Genomic DNA, 17,511 nt, shown 5'->3' on the forward strand with positions numbered 1-17,511 from the left:
GTGGGCTGGAATTGACTGCACACTAACCCACGGTGTCATAGCAATAGGCATATAAATAATAAAATGGGAGACTTCCGGTGGCAACATGTAGGAGAAGGTCCCAACTCAAGTGTCACGTGAGATTACCCTTTTAGAAATGGGTGTTTAAGAAATGTACCTTTAAGAAATGGAGCTGCTCATGTTACTGGAGTGATGTCAGAGTGTGGGTGGAGCTGAGCTCTACTTCTGCTTTTTAGTTTCAGTTTGAGAAAGCTTGGGTGTGTCTGTGTTTTTCAGTGAGCTGAATCTGAAGTTAAAAGTGAGTTGCTCTGCTGTTGATCTCTGCCATCAAAAGACTATGGATCATTTGGCAAATTCAGAATTGTAAAAAGGTCACAGTATTGAATGTAAACCCTAATGTGCTCCTGTTTGAAGGTTTGTTAAGTCAAAGGAACAGCATACAGATTACTTAGTGTTGTATTCTTTGGTGGGTGTATTTGATTTACTGGTTGCTAAGATATGCACTGTTTGTTTTAAAAAGGTTAACTTGAGTTCATAGAATAAACATTGTTTTGTTTTGAAAAAACACTGGTCCATTTTCTGCTGTACCATACTTGTAGAGTGAGCCGTATTCTCCCCATACCACAATCTATTAAAAGTTGTGGGTCAGGTGAACTCCATGATATACTTTGGGATTCTCTAAATCCTGGCCCATAACACAAGCCACCTGTCCTGGTCAGCAAGATATGACTCTAAGAGCAGGAAGTGGGGCTGGTTTAGCACAGGGCTAAAGGGCTGGCTTTGAAAGCAGATCATGGCAGGCCAGCAGCGTGGGTTCAATTCCCGTACCAGCCTCCCCGAACAGGCACCGAAATGCGGCTTTTCACAGTAACTTCAATTGAAGCCTACTTGAGACAATAAGCGATTTTCATTTAATTTACATTTCATCTGCAGCAGGCAGATTGGTGAGGATGAGGTCAAGTATGTTTTTCCCTCTTGTTGGCTCCCTCATCACCTGCTGCAGTCCCAGTCTAGCAGCTATTGTCCTTTAGGACCCGGCCAGCTCGGTCTGTGGTGGTACTACCCAGCCACCCTTGGTGATGGACATTAAATATCCCCACCCAGAGTATATTCTGCGCCCTTGCCACCCTCAGTGCTTCCTCCGAGTGGTGTTCGAAATGGAGGAGTACTGATTCCTCAGCTGATGGTGGCCGGTTTGTGGTAATCAGCAGGAGGTTTCCTTGACCATGTCTAACCTGAAGCTACAAGACCTCATGGGGCCCAGAGTCAATGGTGAGGACTCCCAGGGCAACTCCCTCCCAACTGTATCCCACTGTGCCCCCGGCACCTCTGCTGTGTCTGTCCTGCCAGTGAGACAGGACACACCCAGCAATGGTGATAGTGGTGTCTGGGGCATTTTGTGTAAGGTATGATTCTGTGAGTATGACTGTGTCAGGCTGTTGCTTAACTAGTCTGTGAGACAGCTCTCCCAACTTTGGCACAGGCCCTTAGATGTTAGTAAGGACTTTGCAGGGTCGTCAGGGCTGGGTTTGCCGTTGTCGTTTCTGGTGCCTGGTTCGATGCCAGTTTCATTCCTTTTTGTAGCAGTTGAATACAACTGAGTTGCTGTTCAATGGGCATTTAAGAGTCATCCACATTGCTATGGGTCCGGGGTCACGTGTTGGCCAGACCAGGTAGATTTCCTTCCCTAAGTGCATGGAATATATTGAATTTGCAGTGCAGAAGGAGGCCGTTCGGCCCATCGAGTCTGCACAGGCCCTTGGAAAGAGCACCCTACTTAAGCCCACACCTCCACCCTATCCCCGTAACCCAGTAACCCCACCCAACCTGTTTAGACACTCAGGGGCAATTTATCATGGCCAATCCACCTAACCTGCACATCTTTGGACTGTGGGAGGAAACCGGAGCACCCGGAGGAAACCCACGCAGACCACGGGGAGAACATGCAGACTCCGCACAGACAGTGACACAAGCCGGGAATCGAACACAAGACCCTGGAGCTATGAAGCAACAGTGCTAACCACTGTGCTACCGTGCTGGTCACTCATGCTAAAGAACATTAATGAACCAGATGGGGTTTTACGTCAATCAACAATGGTTTCACGGTCATTATTAGACTTTTAATTCCAGATTTTTTTTATATTGAACTCCAATTTCACCACCTGGCGTTGTGGGATTGGAACCCAGGACCCAGATTATTATCCTGGGTCTCTGAATTACTAATCCAGCGACAATACCTCGACGTCACTGCCTTCCCTATAAGATAACGTAAAAAGGTTGATTTATTTCACACAAAATGTGGGCAAGGCATTTTGCAACACCTGCCCCTTTTGCACCCACAGAATAAAAGAGGGAGAAGGGGAAAAAAGGGGTACAAGGCAAAGACCACAATAACAATACAAGTTGTGATTTACCTGAGTCCAGAATCCTGAATCAAAAGTCTAATGCAGAGTTTCTTCAGAGGATAGGTCGGCTGACTGTCTCAGGGTGACCTGTCTCTGCAGATGTGAGACTCTGTGAGGGGTGATGGCTCAGTTCCAATGTTCCAGTGGCTCACAGTGTAGGTGAGGGCCGGCCGATTGTACCTGGACAGAGTTCCTTCGGCTGCCACCTGTTTGATAATAAGGTGGTTGATAGTAACAGGGTGTTTTACTCTGTATCTAACCCCGTGCTGTACCTTTTCTTTTTATTCGTTACTGGGACGTGGGCATCGCAGGCTGTGGCAGCATTTATTGCCCATCCCTAAATGCCCTTGAGGGGCAGTTAAGAATCAACCACATTGCTGTGGGTCTGGGATCACATGTAGGCCTGACCAGGGAAGGATGGCAGATTTCCTTCCATAAAGGACATGAGTGAACCAGATGGGTTTCTATGACAATCGACAATCTTTTTATGGTTATCGTTAGTCTTTTAATTTTATATATTTTTTTAATTGAATTCAAATTTCACCATCTGCAGTGGACTCCTGTCCTGGGAGTGTTTGACGGGGACAGTGTTGAGGGAGCTTTACTCTGTATCTAACCCCCGTGCTGTACCTGTCCTGAGAGTGTTTGATGGGGACAGTGTACAGGGAGCTTTACTCTGTATCTCACCCCATGCTGTACCTGCCCTGGGAGTGTTTGATGGGGACAGTGTAGAGGGAGCTTTACTCTGTATCTAACCCCGTGCTGTACCTGTCCTGGGAGTGTTTGATGGGGACAGTGTAGAGGGAGCTTTACTCTGTATCTAACCCCGTACTGTACCCGTCCTGGGAGTGTTTGATGGGGACAGTGTAGAGGGAGCTTTACTCTGTATCTAACCCCGTGCTGTACCTGTCCTGGGAGTGTTTGATGGGGACAGTGTACAGGGAGCTTTACTCTGTATCTCACCCCATGCTGTACCTGTCCTGGGAGTGTTTGATGGGGACAGTGTAGAGCAGGGGTGGGCAAACTACGGCCCGCATGCGGCCCGCCAAAGGTCTTTATGCGGCCCACCAAGATCAAGTCATTAAAAAAAAAATATATTTTTTAATTTAAAAAAAAAAATTTTTTTTTTATAAGGTTAATGTGGGGGGCTGTTGGGTTACTGGTATAGGGTGGATACGTTGACTTGAGTAGGGTGATCATTGCTCGGCACAACATCGAGGGCCGAAGGGCCTGTTCTGTGCTGTACTGTTCTATGTTCTATATGAGGCGCCCAGAATCATAACCGGGTGAAGCGCCATTTTTGAAAAGTAGAGAAAAAGAGGGCTAAATGCAGGATGCCGCCGGGGGAAGCGCTGAGGTATATGCCGCACGCTAATTGGTTACAACCGGGACTATTAATACTATGCGGCCCTTTAAAATTGTGAATTTCTGAATGTGGCCCTTGCACGGAAAAGTTTGCCCACCCCTGGTGTAGAGGAAGCTTTACTCTGTATCTAACCCTGTGCTGTACCTGTCCTGGGAGTGTTTGATGGGGACAGTGTAGGGAGCTTTACTCTGTATCTAACACCGTGCTGTACCTGTCCTGGGAGTGTTTGATGGGGACAGTGTAGAGGGAGCTTTACTCTGTATCTAACCCCGTGCTGTACCTGTCCTGGGAGTGTTTGATGGGAACAGTGTAGAGGGAGCTTTACTCTGTATCTCACCCCGTGCTGTACCTGCCCTGGGAGTGTTTGATGGGGACAGTGTAGAGGGAGCTTTACTCTGTATCTAACCCCGTGCTGTACCTGTCCTGGGAGTATTTGATGGGGGCAGTGTAGAGGGAGCTTTACTCTGTATCTAACCCCGTACTGTACCCATCCTGGGAGTGTTTGATGGGAACAGTGTAGAGGGAGCTTTACTCTGTATCTCACCCCGTGCTGTACCTGTCCTGGGAGTATTTGATGGGGGCAGTGTAGAGGGAGCTTTACTCTGTATCTAACCCCGTACTGTACCCGTCCTGGGAGTGTTTGATGGGAACAGTGTAGAGGGAGCTTTACTCTGTATCTAACCCCGTGCTGTACCTGTCCTGGGAGTGTTTGATGGGGATTGTTTAAATGGAGCTTTAATCTGACTTAACCCCTTGCGGTTAGATATGTGGCAGATGTCAGTGAGGAATTTCAACTTTGCGAAGTATGATGGAGTTTTGATTCAATATTGAGACTGAAGTGCAACATTAGAATTAGATCACAAAATGCGAGTAATTACCGGACATGTTTACATCCGATGCAGACGCAGCCATTGTGCCACGTTCTGTTGAATTTTGGGTTGAAAGGTGTTAAATACAGACCAAAATCCATAAGTAGTCCATAATCACCGTGAGCATGTCTCCAGGGGAGTATCAGACACCAGAAAAACCTTGGGATCATTTCCTGGCCTGTGCCAAGTCACAGGTGATAGCATCTGTCCTGCCTCTGAGTCACAGGTTGTGGGTTCAAACATCCAGAGACTTGAGCACAAAATCCTCTGCCAGTGCAGTACTGAGGGAGTGTCGCACTGTCAGAGGGTCAGTACTGAGGGAGTGCCGCACTGTCAGACGGTCAGTACTGAGGGAGTGCTGCACTGTCAGAGGGTCAGTACTGAGGGAGTGCCGGACTGTCAGAGGGTCAGTACTGAGGGAATGCCGCACTGTCAGAGCGTCAGTACTGAGGGAGTGCCGCACTGTCAGAGCGTCAGTACTGAGGGAGTGCTGCACTGTCAGAGGGTCAGTACTGAGGGAGTGCCGCACTGTCAGAGGGTCAGTACTGAGGGAGTGCCGCATTGTCAGAGGGTCAGTATTGAGGGAGTGCCGCACTGTCAGACGGTCAGTACTGAGGGAGTGCTGCACTGTCAGAGGGTCAGTACTGAGGGAGTGCTGCACTGTCAGAGGGTCAGTACTGAGGGAGAGCTGCACTGTCAGAGGGTCAGTACTGAGGGAGTGCTGCACTGTCAGAGGGTCAGTACTGAGGGAGTGCTGCACTGTCAGAGGGTCAGTACTGAGGGAGAGCTGCACTGTCAGAGGGTCAGTACTGAGGGAGTGCTGCACTGTCAGTAGGTCAGTGCTGAGAGAGTGCTGCACTGTCAGAGGGTCAGTACTGAGGGAGTGCCGCACTGTCAGAGAGTCAGTACTGAGGGAGTGCTGCACTGTCAGAGGGTCAGTACTGAGGGAGTGCAGCACTGTCAGAGGGTCAGTACTGAGGGAGAGCTGCACTGTCAGAGGGTCAGTACTGAGGGAGTGCTGCACTGTCAGAGTGTCAGTACTGAGGAAGTGCTGCACTGTCAGAGGGTCAGTACTGAGGGAGTGCTGCACTGTCAGAGGGTCAGTACTGAGGGAGTGCTGCACTGTCAGAGGGTCAGTACTGAGGGAGTGCCGCACTGTCAGAGGGTCAGTACTGAGGGAGAGCCGCACTGTCAGAGGGTCAGCACTGAGGGAGTGCTGCACTGTCAGAGGGTCAGTACTGAGGGAGTGCTGCACTGTCAGAGGGTCAGTACTGAGGGAGTGCTGCACTGTCAGAGGGTCAGTACTGAGGGAGTGCTGCATTGTCAGTAGGTCAGTACTGAGGGAGTGCCGCACTGTCAGAGAATCAGTACTGAGGGAGTGCTGCACTGTCAGTAGGTCAGTGCTGAGAGAAGGCAAGTGAGGAGTCTGTCAAATTGTATCCTCCCATCAGTGTGTGCTGTCTTTCTGACATTTCCCTGAGTTCAGGAACAGAGCAGAGTGATTGATTTATTTCGGACTTTGTTTCAATTTTACATTGGCCAATGGTGACACCTAATGGTTTATTGACAATATGACATGATTGAAAAACTTGCATGTTTATTCCATCTTTCAGCACCTCTTGACATCCCAAATCTTTTGGGGCAATGAAATACCCTTGAATGATTTTCACTGTATTAAGATATGCAGCAAACAATTTGCATACAGTGAGTTCAGGTAAACCACTATCAGGTATGTGAATGGATAATTTAATGGTGTAAATTGAGGGAGCAGCAATGATAACTCTCTTGTGGTGCAATGGATAACGTCCCAAACTGTGAACCAGAAGCTGCAGGTTCGAGCTTTACCCAGAGACTTGATTGCAATGGAAGGTGCGTTCATAACATAGCCAAACAGATTGAGAGAGTGTCCAGGTCAGGCACAGCCATTTCTAACTGAAGTGGAACAGACTCCCCATGTTGAAAGACTCCATGTGCAGGGTCTTGCCAAGGGCTGTGCTCTGTGGCAAGCATTATCCTCACTTTGAGTGATTATCAGAGAGAGAGAGAGAGGTTGTAGATACAGGGTTAAATACCAGAGACTGAGAACAGAAGCCAGGATAAACATCTTCACACACAGACACACACACACACACACACAACTGTGAGGCTGCACATTCACTGCCAGGGTTAGTGGTTGAGGCAAGAACTGCTAACAAAACGTTAGCTCCCTTCTCTCTCTGCAGATGCAGTCAGACCCGCTGAGATTGTCCAGTATTCTCTATTATTGTTTCAGATTCCAGCTTCCGCAGTAATTTACTTAAAAAGACTGGATGGGCTGAATGCCCCATCCTTGTGTCCTCCACCTCTCTGGTGCAGAAGTGGCTGCTGTACTGAGGTTGAGGGCTGAGGCACATGGTTGGGGCAGGATAGAGAGAGCTTTATTCAGTGTTCGCTGTGAGAAACCTCATTTTAATTACCCAAATGCAGGCTGGGACGGTAGTAGTGTAAAGGGTGAAGAGGGGCAAACATTCCTAGATTGTGTTCAGGGGAATTTCCTACAGCAGTCTCCAGTACAACACTGTGCTATTGGACCTGGTTCTTGGAAATGAGGTGGTCCAAGTAGATTAAGTGTCAGCGGGGGAGCATTTAGCAAACAGTGATCAATGTTTAAGATGGTGCTAGAAGAGGACAATGAGCAATCCAGAGTAAAATAATGAATTCGAGCAAGAACAGAGCTGGGCCGAATAGACTGGAATGAAAAGTTGGTGGATAAACTCACTCAATGGTTACCTTTACAACAGAAATGGTCCAGACACAGTCATGGTATGTTCATTTAAAAGGGAAAGGCAGGGCAACAAATCCAGAGCTCCCTGGATAAAAAAGGAGATAGAAATTAATATCAGGAAGTAAAAGTGTGTTTGTGACAGGTGGAAAGTACAGTTAACAACCAAGAGGAATACGGAAGGTTCAGAGAGGAGGTAAAAAAGGCCATTAGAGAAGCAAAGCGGAATGTGAGAAAAGACTGACAGCCAACAGAAAGGGCCACAGCTGTTCTCTTTATATATTAACGATCTAGATGACGGGACTGGGGGCATTCTGGCCAAGTTTGCCGATGATACAAAGATAGGTGGAGGGGCAGGTAGTATTGAGGAGGTGGGGAGGCTGCAGAAAGATTTAGACAGTTTAGGAGAATGGTCCAAGAAGTGGCTGATGAAATTCAACGTGGGCAAGTGCGAGGTCTTGCACTTTGGAAAAAAAAATAGAGGCATGGACTATTTTCTAAACGGTGACAAAATTCATAATGCTAAAGTGCAAAGGGACTTGGGAGTCCTAGTCCAGGATTCTCTAAAGGTAAACTTGCAGGTTGAGTCCGTAATTAAGAAAGCAAATGTAATGTTGTCATTTATCTCAAGAGGCTTGGAATATAAAAGCAGGGATGTACTTCTGAGGCTTTATAAAGCACTAGTTAGGCCCCATTTAGAATACTGTGAGCAATTTTGGGCCCCATACCTCAGGAAGGACATACTGGCACTGGAGCGGGTCCAGCGGAGATTCACACGGATGATCCCAGGAATGGTAGGCCTAACATACGATGAACGTCTGAGGATCGTGGGACTATATTCATTGGAGTTTAGGAGGTTGAGGGGAGATCTAATAGAAACGTACAAGATAATGAATGGCTTGGATAGGATGGACGTAGGGAAGTTGTTTCCATTAGCAGGGGAGACTAGGACGCGGGGGCACAGCCTTAGAATAAAAGGGAGTCACTTTAGAACAGAGATGAGGAGAAATTTCTTCAGCCAGAGAGTGGTAGGTCTGTGGAATTCATTGCCACAGAGGGCGGTGGAGGCCGGGACATTGAGTGTCTTTAAGACAGAAATTGATAAATTCTTGATTTCTCGAGGAATTAAGGGCTATGGGGAGAGAGCGGGTAAATGGAGTTGAAATCAACCATGATTGAATGGTGGAGTGGACTCGATGGGCCGAATGGCCTTACTTCCACTCCTATGTCTTATGGTCTTATGGTCTTATCTCCAGGCAGATCAATAGTAACAGGAGGAGCAGGGCTGATTGGGGACCTGAAAGGGAATTTACACATGGAGGCAGGGGGCATGGGCTGAGATATTAAATTAATTTATATCTGTCTTTGCCGAGGAAGTAGATGCTATCCAGGCCATGGTGACAGACAAGAAAACTCTGTCACAGAAAATAGATCACAAAATTGATAAGGAGGAAGTGTTGAATCAACCGGTTTCCTCCCACAGTCCAAAGGTGTGCGGGTTAGGTGGATTGGCCATGCTAAATTGCCCGTAGTGTCCTAAAAGTAAGGTTAAGTGGGGGTTGTTGGGTTACGGGTATAGGGTGGATACGTGGGTTTGAGTAGGGTGATCATTGCTCGGCACAACATCGAAGGCCGAAGGGCCTATTCTGTGCTGTACTGTTCTATGTTCTATGTAACTGTCGGTACTTAAAGCTGACAAGGCAAACGGGGCCAGATGATGCATTCAAGGATATTGGAGGAAGTGAGAATGGAAATTGCAAGGGCTCTGGCCATAATCTTCCCGTCTTCACCGGACTCGGGGGAGATGCCAGAGGGCTGGAGAATTGCAAACATGACTCCCTTATTCAAAAAACGTTGGAAGGGGAGAATCACGTGATGCGGGTGTGGGAATAGCAGTTTTCCGTGGGTTTTGGCTGATTCATTTGTTAATCCTTCTTTTATCCTGTTTACACGGCACACACTTGCCCAATCCGGGAGTTAATGCTTCATAGTATGTCCCGAGAAGATTCGTGGGAGTAAAAATACCCAGGCATCGTCAGAAAGCTGGTGGTAAAAGAGAGCAGTCAGACGCAACGGAGGTGCATCTGTCTCCTCAATGTGCCAAGCTGATCCTCGAGCGGGATCTCGACCTGGTGCTTTCAAAAGGGCTGCAGATGGTGACTGCGAACATTTATTAGTGTGAGAGATGAGAAACACGGCTTGTTGATGCAGAATATTAGTGCTCATGAATTGCGAATACTAATAGAGGGTTCGATGAAGCAGAGGAAAAAGGTCCTGTTGAAAATGTTGGTTCCTTAGCCGAAGCTCGCATTCAATCCTTGAAAGATTAACTACTTGTATGTCAGAAATCCCCCCCCCCCCCCACCTAATCACTTGATGCCCTAAGCGCCATTGCCAACGGCTCTATCGCCAAGGTGAAAAGCAACAGGAAGAATGGGCACTCTTGTCTCGTCCCCCAATGTAACCCAAAATACCCCAAACTCATCCGGTTCGTCTGAACATTCACACCAACGCCCTGTATAATAGCTGAACACACAAACCCTACCCAAATCCGAACAGCCCCAGCACCTCCAACAAATATGCCCACTCCACCCGATCAAAGGTCTTCTCCGTGTCCACTACCACAACTACTTCTACCACCTGGCCCCTCCGAGGGCATCATAATTACATTAAGTAGCCTGTGCACATTCGCCAATAACTGCCTTCCCTTCACAAATCCCGTCTGGTTTTCCCCTACCATCCCCAGCAAACATTCCTCAATTCGCGATGCTAACACCTTTGCCAACAACTTTGCATCAAAGTTCAGCAGCGGTATCAGGCGATACGACCCACACTGCTCCGGGTCCTCAACTTTCTTTAAGTTCAGAGAGATGGATGCCGGCATCAATGTGGGGGGGGGGGGGGGTGAAGCTGCCCCGATCCCTCGCCTCATTGCGTGTCCTCACCAACAACGGCCCCCATTCTGCACCAAACATCTTAGAAAACTCTATTGGGAACCCGTCCTCCTGGGGCTTTCCCTGCCGACATCGCACCCATGCTGTCCATCACCTCCCTCAACCTAATCAGGGCCCCCAGCCCCTGCACCCTCTCCTCCTCCACCTTAGGGAACTCCAACCTACCCAGGAACCGCTGTGTCCCCACTTCCCCAGCCGGTGGCTCCGACTTGTACAGCCTCCTATAGAAGGCCACAAATGCCCCATTCACCCCCTCCGGGTCCGTCACTACGCTACCCCTCTCACCCTACCAATCTCCCTCACTGCTGCTTGCTTCCTCAGCTGAGGGGGCATATCCTGTTCGCCACCACCCCGTACTCATACACTGCTCCTCTGGCCCTCGCAACTGCCCCATCCACCGTCTTCCACATGGGCAATAACCCAAATCCATCTGGAGTCTCTGCCTCTCCTTCCGGCGCCAATGATAATTTCTGGTCTACCCTCAGAATCCCCTCAACCAGCGTCGCCCTCTCCTCATGCTCCACCCTCCCATATACGCCCGGATCTAAATAACTTCCCTCCTACCGCCAGAAATGTTTCCACAGTGTGGCGGCTGTGACCTCCTGCGTATCGTTCAACTCCACATCGCCCCGAATGGCAGCCCTCACTCGCTCAAAACCCCTCTCATCCGCCAGCAGCCCCAATCCAACCTTCAATGAGGCCGTTGGGCCTCCCCCTGCACCACCCGTAGATCCACCCAATGCGGCGCGTGATCGGAAACAATCGCCCTGTATTCCGAGTCGGCCACCTCCACCAGCATCGCCTTTTTCAACACAGATCCGGGAATACACCCTCTGCACATGGGAGAAGTACAAGAATTCCTTTGCCCTCGGCCTCCCAAACCTCCATGCCCCCCCCCCCCCCCCCCTGCCCATGCGCATCATGAACTCTCTCGCCACCGTCAACACTCTCGACAACTTAGGACTCGACCTGTCCAAACTCGGACCTCGGACCGTATTAAAATCGCCCTCCATGATCAGGTCCGGGATCTTCCCTGACACCCACCTCATGATGTCCACACTGACCCAATTTGGGGCATAAACATTCATCAGGACCACCGGCAATCCCTCCAGCAATCCCTCCAGCTTCTCACTCACCATCACATATCCACCCTCCCGGATCGGTACAATGCTCCCCATCTTGAAAGCCACTCTCTTATTATCCAAAACCACCATCCCCCTCATCTTCATGTCTTTCCCCGAGTGGAACCCCTGCCCACACATCCCTTCCTCAGCTGATCCCCAAACATCAGGTGCGTCTCCTGCAAGAACAAAACGTCCGACTTCAGGCTACTCAGATACGGGAAAATATGCGACTGTTTAACCGGCCCATTCAACCCTCGCATGTTCCACCATCCAGCCTGGTCGGGGGGCTCCCGGCCTCCCTCCCCCGATGATCAGCCATATCTCTTTTTGAGCCAGCCCCAGCCCCACATCACATGCCACTCCAGACCCACTCCCAGATGTCTGCGCCATTTCTCCCTTCCCAACTGTGCCACACCAAACATACCGATGTCAGCAACCTCCCCCACCTCCCCGCACAACCAAAAAAAGAACTAACCCAATTTCCCCCCACCTCGCCAATCCTTCCTCCTGGCAACCCCCCCACTTCACTCCAGTTAACTAGCCCACCCAGCTAGCATGGGCCCAATGCCTCTGACTTCCCTCACCCTTCCTGTCCACAGTCCCACCAACAACAAATAAAGAAATGAAATGAAAATGAAAATCGCTTATTGTCACGAGTAGGCTTCAATGAAGTTACTGTGAAAAGCCCCTAGTCGCCACATTCCGCATTCCGGCACCTGTTCGGGGAGGCTGGTATGGGAATTGAACCGTGCTGCTGGCCTGCCTTGGTCTGCTTTAAAAGCCAGCGATTTAGCCCAGTGTGCTAAACAAGACGCACACTCACCATCATCAATCCCACATTGAAATCTACCCCAATTTACCCACCCAATGTGCCCCACACAACGAAAATGTGAGAAAGTCATAGCTCATAGAACAAAAGGGCAGGAACAATGTGGATACGAAATTGGCTGAATAATAGGAAGCAGAGAGCAATGATCAAAAGATAATTTTCAGGCAGGAGGAAGGTTTGTAGTGGGGTTCCCTAGGGGTCAGTGCAAGGGACAATTTTAATGTTCGTAGATGATGCAAAACTTAGTATTGTAAATGGTGAAGGGGACACTGGAGAACAGTGGGCAGCATGGTAGCATGGTGGTTAGCATAAATGCTTCACAGCTCCAGGGTCCCAGGTTCGGTTCCCGGCTGGGTCACTGTCTGTGCGGAGTCTGCACGTCCTCCCCGTGTGTACATGGGTTTCCTCCGGGTGCTCCGGTTTCCTCCCACTGTCTAAAGATGTGCGGGTTAGGTGGATTGGCCATGCTAAATTGCCCGTAGTGTCCTAAAAAGTAAAGTTAAGGGGGGGGGAGGGTTGTTGGGGTACGGGTATAGGGTGGATACGTGGGTTTGAGTAGGGTGATCATTGCTCGGCACAACATCGAGGGCCGAAGGGCCTGTTCTGTGCTGTACTGTTCTATGACACAGACAAGGTGGTGGAGTGGGCAGATAGATGGCAGATGAAGTTCAATGCAGAGAAGTTTGAGGTGATGCATTTTGGTAGGAAAAACATGGAGCGCCAAAACAAAGTAAGGGGTTAAATTCTTAAGGGTGCAGGAGCAGAAGGACCTGGGTGTATTTGTGCAGAGATCATTGAAGGTGTCAGGACAGGTGGAGGGAATATTTAATAAAGCAAATAATATCCTGGGCTTTATTAATAGGGACATAGAGTATAAGAGCAAGGAAGTTGTACTGAACGTATACAAGACACTAGTTAGCCTTCAGCTGGAATACTGTGCACAGTTCTGGGCTCCACTCTACAGGAAGGAGGTGAACACATTGGAGAGAGTGGGGAAGAGGTTTACAAGAATGGTTCCAGGGATGAGAAACTTCAGTTGCGAGGATTGATTGAAGAGGTTGGGACTGTTCTGCTTCGAGGAAGGAGGCTGAGAGAAGATTTGATCGATATGTTCAAAATCATAAGGGGGCTGGACAGAGTAGATCAGGAGAAACTGTTCCCATTCGTAAAAGGATCACGGATGAATTTAATGCGATTTTCAAAAGAAGCAAATGTAAAGTGAGAAAAAGGCTTTTCCCACAGCGAGTGGTTGGGGTGTGGAATGCACGGCCTGGAAGTGTGGTGGTGGCAGGTTCAATCGAGGCATTCAGGAGAGTATTAGATGATTATTTGAATAGAAACATTGTGCAGAGGTTTGGGGAAAAGACAAGGGAATGGCACTAAGGCATGGTGCCCGTTTGGAGAGCCAGTGCGGACATGATGGGCCAAATGGCCTCCTTCTGTACCATTACAATTATGTGAAACCAGACATTAACTGTGTTCCATCTCCCAAAGTGAGGCTCCCTCAACGAAACACAACAAACAAGAAGTCTTTGTGATGCTTTGACCTTGTTAACAAATTTGGGAATATCATAATTACATAACAGAGCTTTGAAAGCATTTGCTCTTTTGATTAACAAATCAGTGGTGTCACTGTTGGCTGTCGAGCATTGTCACAGAAATTCAGGAACTGTCTGTAAGTAGCTGCATTTAAACAGCCCCGCAAGCTGCTACCTCATGTCACACACTGCGGCTAAATAGTGGCACCTTTTTTGTGCAGGATCATTTTCAAACTCTATTTTTCTTTTAAGCTTTCAAGATGTACCATCCAGGTGGGGAAATCCTTTTACATTGTTCACCCTCACATCCTTTCTGTTGGTTATAACTCTCATACCTGTCTCATCTCTGATAAAGATTATTATAACCAAAGAGAAAATGCTGGAAAATCTCAGCAGGTCTGGCAGCATCTGTAGGGAGAGAAAAGGGCTAACGTTTCAAGTCCAGATGACCCTTTGTCAAAGCTCCCTACAGATGCTGCCAGACCTGCTGAGATTTTCCAGCATTTTCTCTTTGGTTTCAGATTCCAGCATCTGCAATAATTTGCTTTTATAAAATTATAAAATATACGTACTTTTAAAAACGCCGACTTCCACCAACAATGCTCTACTCTGTACTGTGAAGTAGGCACAAGATTGCATCCCAGTAAAGCAATGTGGGATTGTGCAGTCCATGGGCAGAATCTTCACAGGACGACGCTCTCCCAGTAGGGATCCTAGCTTCAAGGACCTAGTGGACGGGAGAATCAGGGATGCTCCGTTGTACTAACACCAGTCTATATGGCTCAATTGCATTTTGCAATTATTGAATACACCAACCTCGGGAATTTTAAAGTGGCAAAATAGCATAACTGAAGAATAGAGTCAGAAGATTGCGAAAGGGCTGCAGCTGAGACACAGACTTGCAAAATGCCAGTGTTGGGACACTCACAATGTCACACCAATCCTGTATCTCATCATCCCCATGTCTGTCATGGCATTGGACTCATTCGCCTTTTGCTGGGAAATAGTAGGCTGTTAGGAACAGAGGGTGCTGAAGAAGGCGTTCGTAAACTAATGATGGCCACAGACAGTCTTGTGATTGTGTATCATAAAACAAAGTGTACATTTAATGTTACATTAAATAAAAACATTCATGTAAATAGTGCAAAAATATGCAACACTTATTAAACGATAATACCAAAACAGCGCAGGATCGTTCCTTAAGGTCACGTTTTCTTCCGTCAATACCTATTTGCTCTTCAGGTGGAAATTGCTTTGCTTAGCGGGGCTGGGACCCTCCTTCCTTTTGCTCCTAATCTTCTGGGCAGTTGTTGAATGTCATCGTTTGAGGATATTGCTTTCACCATGTCCTCTTTCAGCTCCTCGAAGTAACGGTACTGTTTCTGGACCTTTGCGGGAACGGCTCTCCAGTACTTTTTGTGCTGTGAGTACATCCTGTGGTATCTGAGATAAAGAAAGAGGCAGTTGATCAACTGATGGCACACAATAAAAACAAACTCCAAGCTTCAATCTACCCATGAATGTGGAAGAACCCCAATAGCTTGCGAACTGCAGAGATTAATAAGGGTGCTGACCACTGTAATGACCCCCTCAGAGGTCACAGGGTGTGCACCGTCTGGCTCCCTGTGACCTCCTGGAATACAAACTTCCGAGGTAAACGGGATGGGACATCTCCCTTAACTAGGGGAGCCTCTCGCTATATAAACCCTGTCCTGGGTGCAGGTCGGGGAAGGAGGTCCTTCAGGGAGTGGAGAGATTGCTGTATTGTGAATAAACCTGTGTTACTTTTGCATTCAACTGTGCTTCCCCGTGTGGGCACTCCGTCGCTTTCTACAACCACTATCTAAAGGCTTCGACTGCCATTATCGGTGTCCTTGCAGTGCAACAGCCTACCAGTGTTAGGCTAGTTTAGCTCAGTGGACTAGACAGCTAGTTTGTGATGCAGAACAAGGCCAGCAGCACGGTTCAATTCCTGTACCAGCTTACCCGAACAGGCGCCGGAATGTGGCGAATAGGGACTTTTCACAGTAACTTCAAAAATAAATGATTATTATTATTGTTAACATCGAGGCATATTGACCATTGGGACAAAGTACTGGAGGGAAGCTGCTGCCCTCTGATTGCAGCTCACCATGGGTCAATGACTTCAATAAAATCAAGTCGTCACAGCTCCACATGACCATTGGCAGCTTCCCCTTTGACAGGGAGAGCTGACTGGTGGTGATTTAACCTGAGGGTCACCACACCTCAGGCGTGGGGCAAGGTTGAGAAGATGGGGCCTTTATGAACTTAGTCTCCCAGCACTGTATCCAGTAGGATTCCATTGAGTTCCCCGTCTCCCAGCACTGTATCCAGTGGGATTCCATGGAGTCCCCGTCTCCCAGCACTGTATCCGGTGGGATTCCATGGAGTCCCCGTCTCCCAGCACTGTATCCAGTGGGATTCCATGGAGTTCCCTGTCGCTCAGCACTGTATCCAGTGGGATTCCATGGAGTCCCCGTCTCCCAGCACTGTATCCAGTGGGATTCCATGGAGTTCCCTGGGCACGATTCTCCACCCCCCACGCCGGGTGGGAGAATAGCGGGAGGGTCTCCCGACATTTTTCACGCCCCCCACCCCCGACCCACGCCACGAATCGCCGCTCGCCGTTTTGTACGGCGAGCGGTGATACTCTGAGGCCAATGGGCCGAGCGGCCGGGCCTTCACGCCCGTTTCAACATGGCAGCAAACACACCTGCTCACTGCCGTCGTGAAACGGGCGCCAGATGCCCGTTTGGGGCATCTGGGGGCCCGATTGGCACGGCAGTACCAAGGGGGGCATAGGCCCGCGATCGGTGGGCACCGATCGCGGGCTGTGCGTCCGTAACGGACGCACTCTTTTCCCCCCGCCGCCCTGCAAGATCAAGCCGCCATGTCTTGCGGGGTGACTGAGGGAAAAGACGTCAACTGCGCATGCGCGGGTTGGCGTTGTCCAACCTGCGCATGCGCGGCTGACGTCATCGGCCGCGTCAGCCGGCGTGACGCTTGGCGTGCAGCCTTGACGACCGTCGTCAAGGCCGCGCCGCCGTGACGCACGGGGCCGTGCTCCTAGCCCCGCCCGGGGGGGAGAATCGGCCCCGGAAGTGGGCGTGAAGGCTGCCGTGGGTCACTGCCTGTCCCACGGCAGCCTTTACGATTCTCCACATTTGCGGAGAATCTTGCCCCCTGTCTCCCAGCACTGTATCCAGTGGTATTCCATGGAGTTCCCTGTCTCCCAGCACTGTATCCAGTGGTATTCCATGGAGTTCCCTGTCTCCCAGCACTGTATCCAGTGGTATTCCATGGAGTACCATCTCGCTCAGCACTGTATCCAGCAGGATTCCATGGAGTACCATCTCGCTCAGCACTGTATCCAGCAGGATTCCATGGAGTACCTTGTCACTCAGCAGTCTATCCAGTGGGATTCCATGGAGTCCCCGGTCTCCCTCCCTCTCTACTTATTGCCAACTTACACAATGTCACCAGCAGCATTACACTTGTAGTCACGGTCAACATGCGAATTATAATCAATTGCTGCCAGCAAGGTACGGGCCAGGTAATCCTCGTACCTACAATGGAAGATAAATGAAAGGAGCAAAGTGGAAACCTTAGAATAGAGAAGCAAGTTGGCAATGAACACAGCAATG

General features: G+C 49.2%; 1 protein-coding gene across 4 annotated transcripts in view; it reads right to left on the reverse strand.

Annotated features, from left to right (window-relative positions):
- Positions 1 to 2,481: 2,481 nt before the first annotated feature.
- Positions 2,482 to 17,511, reverse strand: part of LOC119973715 — a 103,993-nt gene continuing 88,963 nt past the window's right edge. For 3 of the 4 annotated variants that reach the window (XM_038812110.1, XM_038812109.1, XM_038812112.1), the window contains 2 exons: positions 17,338 to 17,433; positions 14,925 to 15,289 (listed from right to left, as the gene is read on the reverse strand). In XM_038812110.1, coding sequence (XP_038668038.1) covers positions 15,085 to 15,289; positions 17,338 to 17,433 — 301 coding nt within the window. In that variant the 3' untranslated portion in view covers positions 14,925 to 15,084. Of the gene's footprint in view, positions 2,612 to 14,924; positions 15,290 to 17,337; positions 17,434 to 17,511 lie in introns of those variants that run through there. The other variant, XM_038812111.1, reaches the window with a different exon arrangement.

The sequence above is a fragment of the Scyliorhinus canicula genome, chromosome 11 (assembly GCF_902713615.1).
Source record: "Scyliorhinus canicula chromosome 11, sScyCan1.1, whole genome shotgun sequence".
NCBI classification, from domain to species: Eukaryota; Metazoa; Chordata; class Chondrichthyes; order Carcharhiniformes; family Scyliorhinidae; genus Scyliorhinus; species Scyliorhinus canicula.